Below are 18,486 nucleotides of genomic sequence, written 5' to 3' on the forward strand. Positions count from 1 at the left end.
TTACCCGCAAATAATCACATTTCAGTTTTTCTGTATAAGAAAATCTCTGATTTGAAGCTGTTTGTCGTTCCCAATGGCACATCTTCGGGGCTCTGTGCACTACCTTACTAAATATAAGCCTGCACCCTTCCCACATTCGTATCGGCAAAATCAAAATTTCTAAACACTTCTCCGAATTGCTGCCAGGAGGTTGAGAAGTTGAGGTGTATCCATGCCATAATCCTGCCCTGCTATTATGGGATATGAGTAATCCTACCATGGTGGGATGTTAATATTACTGAACAGCATGACCCCCACTCTGGTTTGTCATCTTGATGGTCTAAGCTGCTTCACTTTCTGGGGTCACATCCAGCCAGAGAGGTGGTTGTAATCCTGGATGATAGGGGGGGGGGGGGGTACCAGTATCCAGGAAACATCACCATGGTAACTCGTAACTAGCGCTCAGAGCTGTATTGATCCCCCCCCACCCTCTCCATGGTAATTAAAGTCTTTCATTTCAATAGAAAGAGGCCTCCAGCCAGAAGGGTCCCTGAATTCAACTTTTAGATGCTTAACCCCTTGACTGAATCATTTTAAAAGCCCTTTGCTAATGACGGGCAAATCACTGGTGAGGAGTAGGTTAAAGTGAGTAAAGTTTACCGATGATGAAGGCGGTAAAGAAAAACGCAGAATAGAGCGGCCATGTTTTTATTGTGACTCGTTCCAATGACCCCAAAACCTCGGGGTTCTGTAGTTTTTTTAACCATCGGGCTTGGAAAAGGTTAACCAAGATTAATGAGAGGCTACCATACATTTGCAAGATTAATCAAGCTAAACCATTACCTAATACATAGGATAAAACCAGACAGATCATTGTAATTCCAGCACAAAGGAGCCAACAAGCAGATGCAGTGTCTGGACAGACAAAGGGGACTTAATGTTCTGTATAAAATTGCATTATTAATTGATAATATGATCACTGGCTGTCATTTGTAATCACTCTATCATTCTGTTCCGCCTGGTGATTTGGGAATACGTACCACCTCCTCTGCTGGGTGCTCGTGTCGTGCCTCCACAATGGCTTCCTCCAGTTGGGTTGGCCATTCTCTTTTTTTCCCCAATGTCTGGTTTTTGATTAATGCATCCAAAGTACGTATTAAAATGTCATTTACTATATCATCAGAGTCATACAAATGGAAATTGCTACTGATGAGGAATTAACAACCTATAACTATAAACTTTCTATATTCTCATTCTCCTATTTATGGTAATCTACTGGGATTTTGGGCATGTCAGTAAAAGGCTTCCAGGACAGTGAACCCTTGGATCATTACTTATTTTTACATGTGTCTTCAGCCCTCACACAGTGCAACCTCTGATGAGTCAATAGTTAGTTCTTGGTCATTATACATACTGTAGCAGCTACAGTATCTCACAGAAGTGAGTCCCCCCCTCACATTTTTGTAAATATTTGATTCTCTCTTTTCATGTGACAACACTGAAGAAATTACACTTTGCTACAATGTGACGTAGTCCGTGTACAGTTTGTGTAACATGTAAATTTGCTGTCCCCTCAAAATAACTCAACACACAGCCATGAATGTCTAAACCGCTGGCAACAAAAGTGAGTCCACCCCTAAGTGACAAGGTCCAAATTGGGCCCAAAGTGTCAATATTTTGTATGGCCACCATTATTTTCTAGCACTGCCTTAACCCTCTTGGGCATGGAGGTCACCAGAGCTTCACAGGTTGCCACTGGAGGCCTCTTCCACTTCTCCATGATGACATCACAAAGCTGGTGGATGTTAGAGACCTTGCGCTCCTCCACCTTCCATTTGAAGTTGCCCCACAGATGCTCAATAGGATTTAGGTCTGGAGACATGCTTGGCCAGTCCATCACCTTTATCCTCAGCTTCTTTAGCAAGGCAGTGGTCATCTTGGAGGTGTGTTTGGGGTCGTTATCATGTTGGAATACTGCCCTGTGGCCCAGTCTCCGAAGGGAGGGGATCATGCTCTGCTTCAGTATGTCACAGTACATGTTGGCATTCATGGTTCCCTCAATGAACTGTAGCTCCCCAGTGCCGGCAGCACTCATGCAGCCCCAGACCATGACACTCCCACCACCATGCTTGACTGTAGGCAAGACACACTTGTCTTTGTACTCCTCACCTGGTTGCCGCCACACACGCTTGACACCATCTGAACCAAATCAGTGTATCTTGGTGTCATCAGACCACAGGACATGGTTCCAGTAATCCATGTCCTTAGTCTGCTTGTCTTCAGCAAACTGTTTGCGGGCTTTCTTGCACATCATCTTTAGAAGAGGCTTCCTTCTAGGATGACAGCCATGCAGACCAATGTGATGCAGTGTGCGGCGTGTGGTCTGAGCCCTGACAGGCCGACCCCCCACCCCTACAACCTCTGCAACAATGCTGGCAGCACTCATACATCTATTTCCCAAAGACAACCTCTGAATATGACGCTGAACATGTGCACTCAACTTCTTTGGTCGTCCATGGCGAGGCCTGTTCTGAGTGGAGCCTGTCCTGTTAATCCACTGTATGGTCTTGACCACCGTGCTGCAGCTCAGTTTCAGGGTCTTGGCAATCTTCTTATAGCCTAGGCCATCTTTACGTAGAGCAATAATTCTTTTTTTCAGATCCTCAGAGAGTTCTTTGCCATGAGGTGTCATGTTGAACATCCAATGACCAGTATGAGAGAGTGAGAGCGATAACACCAAATGTAACCCACCCGCTCCCCATTCACACCTGAGACCTTGTAACACTAAGGAGTCACATGACACCGGGGAGGGAAAATGGCTAATTGGGCCCAATCTGGACATTTTCACTTAGGGGTGGGCTCACTTTTGTTGCCAGCGGTTTAGACATTAATGGTGGTGTGTTGAGTTATTTTGAGGGGACAGCAAATTTACATGTTATACAAGCTGGACACTGACTACGTCACATTGTAGCAAAGTGTCATTTCTTCAGTGTTGTCACATGAGCAGGGGTGTGACCTACAAATTATAATAGGTCAAATGCATTTTATAAGAGTGAATCCTTATGTGGCGATAAATCCGTGTTTACTCCCTCCAAATGTGTCTTCACTCAATCATGGCTCCAAACCGTGCATAGAAAACAAAATGTATACCGCAGTGCAACACCGTTTAAAGTGAGCTAAACACTGAGTGAAGCAAACATATGCACTCACATTAAACAAAACACACCGCGCTCCACAAACAGTGTTTCAATATTCACTTTATTCAACGTGTACAAACGTGCTTCCCGTCACCAATGAGTGTACCATGCACTCACCTTCTTCCTTGACCTATATAAAATATAGGTCATCAACGTTATAGTCGTTGGTTTATGTCTTGTTCATCCACCGCTATCCCTTAGTGGCTATTTCCTTGATACTGGCCCTTTAAGAAACAGGACTCCAACTTCCCACCAGGATGGTAAAAGCTCTGGGGAAAGAAGAACAATTTATAGTGCATCCCCTTAACCACTTCCAGACCGGACACTTTTACCCCCTTCCTGACCAGGGCAATTTTCAGCTTTCAGCGCTATGACACTTTGAATGACAATTGCGCGATCATGCAACACTGTACCCAAATGAATTTTTTACCATGTTTTTGAAAGAGATAAAGCTTTATTTTGGTGGTATTTATTCACCGCTGGGATTTTTATTTTTTTTGCTATGTAAATGAAAAAGTCCCAAAATTTTGAAAAAAAGTGTTTTTTTAATAAAATTTTGCAAATAAATAATATTTCATCATAAATCTTTGCCAAAATTTATTCCGTTATCTTTTTAGTGAAAAAAAAAATCCAAATTAGTTTATAACCAAAAATTATAATTTTTAAACATTTTTTTTTACATTTTTATTTTATTTTTTTATATTATTATTATTATTTTTTTTTACATACTGTCACCCTAGCAGTACAGTGTCACCATGGTGATACTGTACTACTTGTGGGGGGTGATGAAGATTTTTTTTTTTTTTTTTACACTGATTGCTTTTACACCCATATAGGATGTAAAAGCAATCATTTCTCTTTCTCTCTGTGTGCATTCTTGCACTCATTGAGAAGTACTGAGTGAGCTGTGATTGGTCACAGCTTGTCACATGGTACAAGGCTGTTGTGAATAGCCTTGTACCATGTGACCTCTGTGATCATTCACAGATTTCACACGTAGTAAGCAATGATGTCACAAGTGACATCTTGCTTACTACTTTGCATGTGATCACTGATTGGCCAATCAGTGATCACATGATCGGGACCTCGTACAGAGGTCCTGTCCAACGATCGGTGTTTCACTGTGTCTCCGAGGGAGCGCGCACAAGCAGGTTGAGGGGAGGCCGTTCATAAACGGCCACCCGACCCTGCACTGCCACCGCCCGGCCGTTTATATGCAACAGCCGGTCGGGAAGTGGTTAAAAAAGAATATTTTATTAAGCTAATAAATTCACTCACAAAAGTATAAATAAGTAAAGGCATGAAACTCCAATATCAAAGATGATTCCTCTCACCGCACTTTCCGGTTTGTGCGATACCAAAAGGGACGTCACTAGGCTCCGCCCGACGCGTTGCGTCACAGGTCACGTGACTTCCTCGGGGTAAGGAGCCCTGTGAAGTGTGTCCATTAAATAGAGCCCCAAATGAGTTTGCAAGTAACCATGGTGATCGGAACAAAACTCACAACACCAGCAGAAGGCTAGCCACAAAGGTCTTATACGCCTACTATTCTGTAACAGGTCGACAGGTATAACATATTAAACCACATGAAATAAATAAAAAAGATGGATAAAAACAGCTCCCTATTTAAGAAATCTCTGGAAATTAAATGATAAATATATAATTATAAAGAAAATAAATAATTAACATGTACTAAATGAAGGAGCAATGATGGAAATGCTCCATCTAGTGTAAACTAAAACTAAAAGTACTACAAATAAGATTTATTAACATAAAATAGTTATGTTTAACTTTGGGAGGCTAACTAGCACTGTTGGAGGTTGAAGGGGGGGGGGGGTTATGGATGGTGTTGTGGGCAAATATGAGAGCTTGGGCACTATGGGAGCTGGAAGGCACTATGGTAGGTTAGGGGATCTGCAGCTTGCTGGATGCCCGGGAAGAGGGAGACCCTGGGCCAGAAGCAGTCTCTGGAAGGACATGGAGTCTCTCCTTGAGTATGGGAGCCTTACAGGCTCACTGTGAAAGACTGGAGGGCACTGTGGGGCTAAGGAGCACTGTAGAACGTTTGAAGGCACTCTGGGACACTGTTAGATTGGTGGCATGCTGGGAGTCTGGATGCTGTGCAGCAGACTAGAGAGCACTTTGGGAGGCTAGCTAGCACTGTTGGAGGTTTAGGTTGGACGGCGTTGAGAGGCACTGTGGGGAATTACAGGAGCTTAGGCACTATGGGAGCTGGAAGCCACTATGGTAGGTTAGGGGGTCTTCAGCTTGCTGGATGCCCGGGAAAAGGGAAGTCCTGGGCCAGAAGAAGTCTCTGAAAGGACATGGAGTCTCTCCTAGAGCATGGGAGCCTTGCAGGCTCACTGTTGGAGACTGGAGGGCTAGGGGGCACCACAGGAGGTTTGAAGGCACTCTGGGACACTGTTAGATTGATGGCATGCTGGGATACTGGATGCTGTGCAGCAGACTAGGGAGCACTTTGGGAGGCTAGCTAGCACTGTTGGAGGTTTAGGTTGAACGGTGTTGAGAGGCACTGTGGGCAATTACGGAAGCTTAGGCACTATGGGAGCTGGAAGCCACTATGGTGGGTTAGGGGGTCTGCAGCTGGCTGGACGCCCAGGAAGAGGGAGGCTCGGGGCTAGGGGGCATTGTGAGAGCTTGTCAGCAACACTGGGGCACTGTTGGATCAGTGGCATGCTAGAGGGTACTTTGGGAGACTGTTTTACACTGTTGGAGGTTGGGGGACACAGGGGATGGGGGTTGAAGGGCACCCTGGGCAGGTATGGGAGCTTAGGGGCACTATAGTAGCTGAGAGGCAGTATGGTAAGAGTAAGGGATGTGCAGCTGGCTGAAAGCCAAGAAGGAGGGAGGCTCTGACCCATCAGTGGACCACAGCCACAGGTTGAGAAGTACTGTGCTATAGCTTCCAAAATTCCATTACCATCTGAATGATCTATATCATCAACAATCCTGTGTAAAGTGTGGGGGAAGTAATACACAGCAGTTATCTAGCTCAGTGTTTCTCAACCTTTTTTCAGTCAAGGCACCCTTTAAAATTATGGACAGTCTAGAGGCACCCCATTCTAAAATGTAAAAAAGCTATTCTAATAGTTTTACATAATGCATCAACATCCACACACGTGGGAAACCCAACATTGGAGGTGATTTATTCCTCTAAATCAAATACACTTTTGCACACTGGTATTGACTAGTATTCCAGTGTTTCTCTTCTCCCTCAGTTTTTCTCCATCACTCAGCTAATGTGACCCCCATTACTGATGGTGAGGGGCAAGGGAGGGACAAACAAGAATGCTGTGCAGGCGACCAACATCCTCCTTATGAATCGATGGCATCATTAGTTGTTGGGATGCCGGCGGATAGAAGGTCCAAATGGTGCACAATGAAAACCTCTGGCTTTGTGTAGGCAGGCTTGTTCCACCTCTGGCTTGTATATCATTTTTGGTCAATTTTTAGGCATTTTGCCAAGGCACCCCTGAAGAAACCTCAAGGCTCCTCAGGTGAAAAAGGCTCTTTAACCTCCCTGGCGGTATTCCCGAGTGTAGCTCGGGTAAAGTTTCAGTACCAAAAGCGATAACCCCGAGCTACACTCGGGCTTACCATGCGGCGTTGCTCAGGGATTCCCTACAGCGCTTTCCTTGTCCTTCGCTCCCGCGATGTGTCCCCTGCAGCGTCCCCGGCCATCTCCTCCGGCCGATGCCGGCATCTGGCTTCCGTGTTCCGGTCCCTGTGACGTCGGGACGTACGGGCGCCAAAACCGGCGGCAAATTTGAAAATTTAAAAAAAATGGCATTTTTTTAAAACGATTATTTCATAGCAAAACATTCCTGTATCAAACCATTTCACATACATTTTGTCCCGAGTGCTTTGTCCGGCGCCCTGCCTGCATTTTTACTGTTCTTTCTGCCTGGAAACTTAGAAAAGTCCACGGCATCCAAAAAGCGTCCCTTTAGGTCAAAAGCGGTTTTAGACCGGCTAGAGAACAGCGATAGTAAATCAGAACCACTTGCAGAATTGAGTGATAATGATTCGTGGGGGAAATTCCTCATCAGACACTGAAAACGATTCTGCGACTGAGCTCAGCGATGTGCGAACTTGGCGCTCTATTTAAAATTTCAGTGTTTTTGGTTTGATTATATTATTGAATTAAATTTATTATTATTATATTATTATTTTTTATGAGTATTTATTCAATTATAATTTATGATTTTGTGTTTCAAGTTTTATCATATCCGGAATGTTTACTAGACTCTTGTTCGGACAGATTTCAGTGAGTTATTCCAAAATTACAGCCTACAATAAAAAAAATACATATTTCCATGCAAAAAAATGGTACCGCTTTCAGCACCAAAAATCTGACATAATCATACCGCCAGGGAGATTAATGTGGAACTAAACTGTATCAGCTCCACAAACTGAAAACACTATTTAATTCATTTTTAATATTCAAAGCCAACTCCCCCATCCATACATGTCTCCATGCTTTATTTTTTTGAGAAATCACTTTCTCAAAAGAGTGCTTTTTTTAAAAAAAAAAAAATAATAATTATTCTTATTTTTTTAATTATATTTCATTTTGTTGGACCCTTTTTCTTTATGTTTTTAATTTAACTTTATTGCTATTACAAGCCCTCTATAAGATAGCATTGGACAGATGACAGATGCTGTTTTTTGGAGACATCAGGCATCTATTAGACCTCCAATGTCTTGTCTGCCCTCCACTGCTGTTTATAATTCAGGGATTGTGCTCAATTTGTTGCTTCCACGTGACACATGGAAACGTGCAGAAAACACATGGAAATGCATGTGCGCTCCATCACACCTGTGTGGCGTGAATGGAAACTTACTAAGGCTAGCCATACTTTATGCAATTTCCTTTCCATCAACCAGGGGTTGAAGGAAAATATATTGCTTGATTCCCACAGCAACATAGTGTTGACGGGGAAATCTGTCCCCCATCAGCAGATTACAATGATCAGAGTAATCGCATGAAAAAAACCCTACAGGCTGGTTCTACTGATGTTGATCGATAGAGTTCAGTACAACCAGCCTGCCCATAGATGGTTTGAAATTTGGCTAGTTCCTGCCGAACTGGTTGAATTTCAGTCTGTCTATGGACCTGCCTAATGCCCCGTACACACGATAAGAAAATCGTCTGAAACATTTTGCGGAACCGCTGATCGAACGATCTTCTCTTTGTTGATGAACAGGATGTTTTAACCGATAAAGATTTTGTGAACGAAAAAATCCGGTGGAACAACAGGGAAAAATGTTGTCATTTCGCTCATGAAACGATCGATTTTCTATGCGGCGGTATGACGGTCGTACGAAAAAAATCTATCAAGCGCTATCACGTATGACCGGAAACAGAAGATGACCCGGATGTTTATGTCCGAGGAATCTTCATAAACACGAATTAAAAATCCATATGTTAAAAGTAGATCGGCCGAATGAGATCATGAAACCAGAATTCTGCAGACTGTATTTTATGTATCACTATTTATGTATATAGGTCATGTAATAAACGATATTATACTCATTGCTGGTCATTGTTGTGTATATCGATCGTTCTGGGCGGAAGGGCGTGGCTACAAGGTCACACGCACACCGCATCACTTCCACTTGTATGGAAGACGTCAACACTACGTATTGCCCGCCGAATGATTTTTTTTAGATTGGTTAATGTGGGCCACGATTTCAACCAACGAATGAACACTTCTCGGTCGTCGGTTGACCGATCGGTCGATTTTCTAATCGTATATTCCCACCTTAACCTCCTTAGCAGTTTTTCCGAGTGTAGCTCGGGGTAAAATTTGAGTACCAAGAGCGGTAACCCCGAGCTACACTCGGGCTTACCATGCGGCATTCTCCGGGGGTCCCTGCAGCACTTACCTTGTCCTGCGCTCCCGCGATGTGTCCCCTGCAGCGTCCCCGTCCATCTCCTCCGGCCGATGCCAGCATCCGGCTTCCGTGTTCCGGTACCTGTGACGTTGGGACATACAGGCGCCGGAACCGGCGGGAAATTTGACATTTTTAAAAAATTTCATTTTTGCTGTCATTGCTGTTTCAATGCATTTCACATATATTTTGTCCCTACTGCTTTGTCTGGCGCCCTGCCTGCATTTTGACTGTTCTTTCTGCCTGGAAACTGAGAAAAGTCCATGGCGTCCAAAAAAGCGTCCCTTTACGTCAAAAGCGGTTTTAGAACAGCGATAGTAAATCAGAACCACTTGCAGAATTGAGTGATAATGATTCGTGGGGGAAATTCCTCATCAGACACTGAAAACGATTTTGCGACTTTGCTCAGCGATGTGCGAATTTGCCTCTGTATTTCAAATTTCAGTGTTTTTGGTTTGATTATATTATTGAATTAAATTTATTATTATTATATTATTTTTTATGATATTTATTAAATTATAATTTATGATTTCGTGTTTCAAGTTTTATCCTAGCCGAGATGTTTACTAGACTCTTGTTCGGACAGATTTCAGTGAGTTATTCTTAAAAATGACAGGCCTACAATAAAAAAACTACATATTTCCATGCAAAAAAATGTACCGCTTTCAGCACAAAAAATCGGAAAGAATCGTACCGTCGAGGAGGTTAAATGATAGGTAAACATCTGCAGGAGCCAGACCAAAAGACTACTGCATGATTGTAAGGCAAATCTTTGAGTAAAGAAGCCGTAATATCACAGCGCCCTGATATATAAATAGCAGTTAGCCCCCATGGGCCCTGGGCCATGCCCTTCCACCTTCTGTACCCTACTATTGGCCAACCACAACACAGGTTGCCTTACTAACCAACAGTAAGGTACAGGTGGTGTGAATGGACTGGCCAGAGCTTGCCTCCATGGGAGCTGGTTGCTCTTGGCATACCACAGCTCCCTGGTATTTGATGCTCCTAGGATGTCCTACAGTGAACTGAATGAGAGGCGCCTGCCATAGAAATGAAAAGACAAGTTTATTGTTTCTTTTCTACCCATGAGGACACTTGGAGGTTCCTTCTGGCACTCCCTTTAAGATGTGTGATTAGAAGGATTTGAGAAAGCTGCTTGATTCTCTTTTAATTGCTTTGTAAACGCTTGTTGAGCTGGTGCAGCAGACTGGGCAACAGAATGGCATTTAAAGCCAAGATTAACGTGTTTAGTTGTAATACATTTAAAGCATAACATACCATCACAGGAGCATATCGGGGGACCATGTTCCTTTTTAAAGACCTTTTCAGCCTAATATACCTTAGAACAGCCTTTCTCAACCTTTTTACCCCAGAGGAACTCTTGATTTAATCTGTCAGGTTTCAAGGACCCTCAAAGGTCTCAAAGAAAACCCTCTAAAATCAGTTCACTAGGGGTCAGAGAGAAAGTGCTGCTTTCATTGGTGGCCAGAGGGAAAAAACAATGCTTACATTGGTGACCAGTGGGAAGAATGCTCCGTACGTTGGTGATCAGTGGGTAGAATGCTTCTTAAGTTGGTGGCCAGTGCGAAGAATACTCCTTACATTGGTTGTCAGTGGGAAGAATGCCCCTTACATTGGTTGTCAGTGGGAAGAATGCCCCTTACATTGGAGGTCAGTGGGAAGAATGCCCCTTACATTGGAGGTCAGTGGGAAGAATGCCCCTTACATTGGAGGTCAGTGGGAAGAATGCTCCTTACATTGGTTGTCAGTGGGAAGAATGCCCCTTATGTTGTTGGTCAGTAGGAAGAATGCCCCTTACATTGGTGGTCAGTGGGAAGAATGCTCCTTACATTGGTGGTCAGTGGGAAGAATGCTCCTTACATTGGTTGTCAGTGGGAAGAATGCCCCTTATGTTGTTGGTCAGTAGGAAGAATGCTGCTTACATTGGTGGTCAGTGGAAAGAATGCCCCTTTCATTGGTGGTCAGTGGGAACAATGCCCCTTTTATTGGTGGCCAGTGGGAAGAATGGCCCTTAAATTGATGGTCAGTGGGAACAATGCCCCTTTTATTGATGGCCAGTGGGAAGAATGCCCCTTTTATTGGTGGCCAGAGGGAAAAATGCCCCTTTTATTGGTGGCCAGTGGGAATAATGCCCCTTTTATTGGTGGCCAGTAGGAAGAATGCCCCTTACATTGGTGGTCAGTGGGAATAATGTCCCTTATATTGGTGGTCAGTAGGAAGAATGCTCCTTACATTGATGGCCAGTGGAAAGAATGCCCCTTTGATTTGTAGGCCTAATCACAAGGTGAGCAAGTTTTTCACACAAAGAAGGGACAGCACATTATTTGTTGGCACAGCACCGAATTTGTGACAATGGACTACATCCACCATTATGGACTTTTTTTAGTATTCACTAACGGACATATTTAATTACTTAGGATATATATAAATTATTTTTTTTGTTTGTATCAAAAGTTTTTAAGGAGTAGCGTACCACATGGTTGGTATGTATTCCTGTTAGGTGTGTCAGAGGACACATTATTAGTGGTAGCAGCATACCTGCTTTTGTCATTTATCACGTTTTTGTATATTTTATTTTGTTTTATTTTTTATATTCTCCTCACATTATTTCATATTTAGGAATTGGTTGGGGACCATAGTAGCGCACCAGGCACTGATACCCCTTACCCACAGCAAAATATTTTGAATGACGTCCAAGTCTTCTAGGCATGGAATGAACAAGTTGGTAACATATTGCAACATCGATCTTTTTCCATTCTTTAAGAACAACCACTTTTAGAGACTGAAAGCTGGACCTCTATGTATAATACATAAGGGGGGATATGATCTCCATGTATAATACATAAGGGGGATATGATCTCCATGTATAATACATAAGGGGGGATATGATCTCCATGTATAATACATAAGGGGGGATATGATCTCCATGTATAATACATAAGGGGGGGATATGATCTCCATGTATAATACATAAGGGGGGATATGATCTCCATGTATAATACATAAGGGGGGATATGATCTCCATGTATAATACATAAGGGGGGATATGATCTCCATGTATAATACATAAGGGGGGATATGATCTCCATGTATAATACATAAGAGGGATATGATCTCCATGTATAATACATAAGGGGGGATATGATCTCCATGTATAATACATAAGGGGGGATATGATCCCCATGTATAATACATAAGGGGGATGTGATCACCATGTATAATACATAAGGGGGGATATGATCTCCATGTATAATACATAAGGGGGGATATGATCTCCATGTATAATACATAAGGGGGGATATGACCGCCGTGTATAATACATAAGGGGGATATGATCTCCGTGTATAATACATAAGGGGGATATGATCTCCATGTATAATACATAAGGGGGATATGATCTCCGTGTATAATACATAAGGGGGGATATGATCTCCATGTATAATACATAAGGGGGGATATGATCTCCATGTATAATACATAAGGGGGGATATGACCGCCGTGTATAATACATAAGGGGGATATGATCTCCGTGTATAATACATAAGGGGGGATATGATCTCCGTGTATAATACATAAGGGGGGATATGATCTCCGTGTATAATACATAAGGGGGGATATGATCTCCGTGTATAATACATAAGGGGGGATATGATCACCATGTATAATACATAAGGGGGATATGATCTCCATGTATAATACATAAGGGGGGATATGATCTCCATGTATAATACATAAGGGGGGATATGATCTCCATGTATAATACATAAGGGGGGATATGATCTCCATGTATAATACATAAGGGGGGATATGATCTCCATGTATAATACATAAGGGGGATATGATCTCCATGTATAATACATAAGGGGGATATGATCTCCATGTATAATACATAAGGGGGGGATATGATCTCCATGTATAACTACATCAGTGGTTCATATAGTGAACTCGGTGTAGTTATTCCCCCTGAGGTCATCACAGAGGACAAGGGGGCGCTCTTTACATCTGGAGGAAACAAAATTTAATCTCCAAACACAGAAAGGTTTCTTCACGGCGAGAGCTGGGAAAATGTGGAAGAGTTGGTTCTGGTCAGCTCAATGGATTGCTTTAAAAAAGTCCTGGACTGTTTCTTGGATACACAGAATATAACTGGATATAAGATTTATAGGTGACATTGATCCAGGGAATATCCGATCGCCTCTCGGGGGATCAGGAAGGATTTTTTTCCCCAGCAGGAGCAAATTAGATTGTGCTTTGCTGGGTTTTTTGCCTTCCTCTGGATCAACTGTTGGTGAAGGATTATACCTTTTTTTTTTTTTTTAATGGTTGAACTGGATGGACTTTTTGTCTTTTTCAGCCAGACTAACTATGTAACTATGTAAGATCCTCAAATAACAGTCCCTTGGTCAGCTTTCTGCATCTTTAGGTAAAACAAGCCCTCAGATCACCCACTAAAGGCCTCGACACCCAACAGGTACATGGCAGGATGTCCTAAGGGGGCAAGCAGCCCTCCTTAAGCTGTGAGCCCCTTCCAAGGAAAAAGACCTGGAAGCTCTGTGTCTCAGAGTATTTATACGGACTCCAGAACCCATCTGGGCCACCCCCCCAGGGATTGGCCAGGGCTGTATAAATATTCATGCTTCCCATTTGCCTTGCTCCACACCTATGTTCCAGAACAACACACAGTTCTCCAGAAAGCAGAGAGAGCAATAAAACCCAAAACACAGTCACATTGGTTACAGTGAGCCAAGCTAAATTTACCTAATCCTAGCACCTATGTAGGAGGGTGCTACACCTGTATAGTATGTCAGTTAGTAGATTGGTAATGCAGATGATTCTTCAGTAAACTCGTTTAGTTAACCAAGTGATGTGCAGGTGACAGATAACGATTGGCAGTGTGTGTGAACATTCAGTTTATGACTCTTCTGTTCATTTCTTTCACCTGCAGCTCTCTAACTATCTCCGGGATCAGCCAGGAGGACGAGGCCATTTACCAGTGTATTGCTCAGAACAGCGCAGGCTCCAGTCAAGCCAGCGCTCGGCTTTCCGTATTATGGGCAGAAGGACTACCTGGGGCACCTCAAGACATCACTGCCTCCACCATATCATCCACCTCTATCCAGGTATCCTGGAATGAGCCCCTGGAAAACACCCAGGAAATTATTGGATATGTAGTCCACATCCGCAAAGCTGAAGGTATGTACAGCTGTATGGTGGGCAAAAGTAGACCTTCCAGATGTTCTAACAGAGCTGGCCAATCGTGATGACCTCATAGGGGGTATGGATTGCAGTGCTTACTGAAAATCATGCTGTGAAGAAAGGGAACCAGATTTTGTCCTTGGTTCTTCCAATAAAAAAAGTATTACATGCCATACATGCTCCATGGCAACAGGATGGTGTGAACTGGTGTGATGGAGGCAAAGCCTTGTTTGACTTGTCTTGCAGTGGGACCACACTGACTGGGGCTGCCCAGCACAAACCCACTGCCCCTGGTGTGAACAAACCCGAAAACTAAAACAATAGTTTAGCTGGGTTTTATTTTAACCAATTCAATACCGGGCAATTTTACACCTTCCTGCCCAGTCCATTTTTCAGGTTTCAGAGCTCTCACACTTTGAATGACAATTGCGCGGTCATACAACCCAAACTAAAATTTTATCATTTTCTTCACACAACTAGAGCTTTCTTTTGGTGGTATTTAATCACCACTGGGGTTTTTATTTTTTGCTAAATTAACAAAAAAGACCGAAAAACACGTTTTTCTTTGTTTCTGTTATAAAAGTTTGCAAATAAATAATTGTTCTTCATAAATTTAGGCCGAGATGTATTCTGCTACATGTCTTTGGTGAAAATAACCCAAATTAGGATGTATTACTTAGTTTGTAGGAAAGTTATAGAGTTCACAAACTATGGTATAGATCTGATTATTGATCAATCCTGAAGTACTGACAGCCAATCTAATTTCTTGAGGTCCAAGAATGTCAGAACAGTACAGATATCCCCCAAATGTCAGGACGGTACAGATATCCCCCAAATGTCAGGACAGTACAGATATGCCCCAAATGTCAGGACAGTACAGATATCCCCCAAGTACAGATATCCCCCAAATGTCAGGACAGTACCGATATCCCCCAAATGTCAGAACGGTACAGATATCCCCCAAATGTCAGAACGGTACAGATATCCCCCAAATGTCAGGACAGTACAGATATGCCCCAAATGTCAGGACAGTACAGATATCCCCCAAGTACAGATATCCCCCAAATGTCAGAACGGTACAGATATCCCCCAAATGTCAGAACGGTACAGATATCCCCCAAATGTCAGGACGGTACAGATATCCCACAAATGTCAGGATGGTACAGATATCCCCCAAATGTCAGAATGGTACAGATATCCCCCAAATGTCAGAACAGTACAGATATCCCCCAAATGTCAGGACGGTACAGATATCCCCCAAATGTCAGAACAGTACAGATATCCCCCAAATGTCAGGACGGTACAGATATCCCCCCAAATGTCAGGACAGTACAGATATCCCCCAAATGTCAGGACGGTACAGATATCCCCCAAATGTCAGAACAGTACAGATATCCCCCAAATGTCAGGACGGTACAGATATCCCCCAAATGTCAGGACGGTACAGATATCCCCCAAATGTCAGGACGGTACAGATATCCCCCAAATGTCAGGACGGTACAGATATCCCCCAAATGTCAGAACAGTACAGATATCCCCCAAATGACCCCTTTTTGCAAAGTAGACAGTCCGACGTACTTCATAAGAGGCATGGCGAGTTTTTTGAAGTTGTATTTTTTTTGTCATAATTTTTTGGAAAATGAAAAAATAATAAAAATTATTTTCACTATTTTTTTTTTACATACTGTCACCAGTGCAGTACAGCGTCATCATATAACTGACTGGTGACAGTGTGAAAAATATATATATATATATATTTTTTTTTTTAATTTTTTATTAATTTTTTTTTCTTTTTTTTAAATTTTTTTTTCATATTTCACTATGTCCAAAGTAGTACAATGTTACCATAGTAACATTGTACTACTTTGGGGAAGTGATCAGAATTTTTTTTTTTTTTTTACACAATTTGCTTATAGCAAAGAATTACTTTGCTATAAGCAAGCATTTACCTGAATGACATCGATTCATTCAGGGCTTTTTTTTTTTTTTTTTGTGCTTAGCTGTGATTTGACCACAGCTAATCACATGACATGTGTATGTGATTAGCTGTGACCATTCACAGCTAGACACTAGTATACAATGGATGGCATGAATGAAGCCATCCATTGTATACAACTGTCATGTGACCTGCTGTGATTGGTCACAGCAAGTCACATGGTACCGGCAACGGGGGTCGGTACTCAGATCTGTCATCGGCCGTGTCTGAGGTACACGGTCGGTGACAGATCGCGCCGCTGTGCGGCTCTGCAAGCGTGCGAACTGCGCAAAGCTAATACATTTTTACGGACGCCATTTGGCCATAGGCCGGGCAGGTAATGGTTAAAGTTCAATTCCAAGTATGGATATTTTACATAGTTACATCGGTCTCGGTTGGAACACTGTTACTGTGTATACACCATGAACAAAAGCAAACAAGGGCGCACTCTCATCGTGCATTACCGTGGTACACCACATATTTATTAAAAACTATAGATATATACTCACAAACCAAAAGGGAATAAAAACAGAGCAGGTTGTCCGTAAAGACAGTCCAATGGAATAATACACCCTTGATGGGACAGGCTAACACGTTTCGGGAGACAAACTCCCTTCTTCAGAGCTAAAATGTAGACCTGCTAGTCCAACTTATATATAGGGCCAAAAAATGGTGAAGAGGACTAGAAACACCCCCCCCCACACACACACACACACACACGACCACCCAATCAAGGAACAGCCAATCAAAACTAACTACCAAAAAAAAAAAAAAATGTATTAAAATTAAATAAAAATGTAAAATGAATAGATTATTAAATAAACTTTGCTCACCTATTTATTTAATAATCTATTCATTTTACATTTTTATTTAATTTTAATAGATTTTTTTTTTTTTTTTGGTAGTTAGTTTTGATTGGCTGTTCCTTGATTGGGTGGTCGTGTGTGTGTGTGTGTGTGTGGGGGGGGGGGGGGGCTTGTTTCTAGTCCTCTTCACCATTTTTTGGCCTATATAAGTTGGACTAGCAGATCTACATTTTATCTCTGAAGAAGGGAGTTTGTCTCCCGAAACACGTTAGCCTGTCCCATCAAGAGTGTATTATTCCATTGGACTGTCTTTACGGACAACCTGCTCTGTTTTTATTCCCTTTTGGTTTGTGAGTATATATCTATAGTTTTTAATAAATATGTGGTGTACCACGGTAATGCACGATGAGAGTGCGCCCTTGTTTGTTTTTGTTCACCAGTACCTAGATTTCCCGATCTCTGAAGGGCTGCACCTCAACGTTTGGCATTCAGATTTCCCTTTAGTCTGCATGAAGATTGGAGCGCTGGTTTCGTTTGTTCTTTTTTGTATACACCATACCTGAAGGTTCTTAGGCCTAGTTCACACTGGCATTGAAAGCAGGCGTTTTGAGGGGTGTTTTTTAACACTCCTCAAACCCCTATGCAAATGATACTATGGGCAGCACTTAGTGCTGTTCACATTAACCAAACACGATGCGCTAGTGTCGCGTCGCTTCAAAATTGAACCCTCATGTCAAGTCAGAAGGAGTTTAAAGCCTTTCAATGCCTCCCATTCAAGTCTATGGTGACGCTCCACAAACACGCTGGCGGGGCATTTGTGGTGCGCTTGCGGTTTGTTGATAACATTATTATTATTATATAAGATTTATATTATTATTATTATCATACAGGATTTATATATTATTATTATACAGGATTTATATATTATTATACAGGATTTATATTATTATACAGGATATATATTATTATTATTATTATACAGGATTTATATTATTATTATTATACAGGATTTATATTATTATACAGGATATATATTATTATTATTATTATTATTATACAGGATTTATATATTATTATTATTATACAGGATTTATATTATTATTATTATTATTATTACACAGGATTTATATATTATTATTATTATACAGGATTTATATTATTATTATTATTATTATTATTACACAGGATTTATATTATTATTATTATTATTATACAGGATTTATATATTATTATTATTATTATTATTATACAGGATTTATATATTATTATTATTATTATTATACAGGATATATATTATTATTATTATTATACAGGATTTATATTATTATTATTATACAGGATTTATATTATTATACAGGATATATATTATTATTATTATTATACAGGATTTATATAT

The 18,486-nt window shown here is 41.7% G+C and overlaps 1 protein-coding gene across 1 annotated transcript in view; it reads left to right on the plus strand.

Annotated features, from left to right (window-relative positions):
- Positions 1 to 18,486, plus strand: part of IGDCC3 (immunoglobulin superfamily DCC subclass member 3) — a 292,665-nt gene that overhangs the window by 246,707 nt on the left and 27,472 nt on the right. The window contains exon 8 of the mRNA XM_089660195.1: positions 14,059 to 14,306. Coding sequence (XP_089516321.1) covers positions 14,059 to 14,306 — 248 coding nt within the window. The remainder of the gene's footprint in view (positions 1 to 14,058; positions 14,307 to 18,486) is intronic.

This window comes from Staurois parvus, unplaced genomic scaffold (genome assembly GCF_062004578.1).
Source record: "Staurois parvus isolate SC_StPar_1 unplaced genomic scaffold, SC_StPar_1.0 ptg001210l, whole genome shotgun sequence".
Taxonomy (NCBI): domain Eukaryota; kingdom Metazoa; phylum Chordata; class Amphibia; order Anura; family Ranidae; genus Staurois; species Staurois parvus.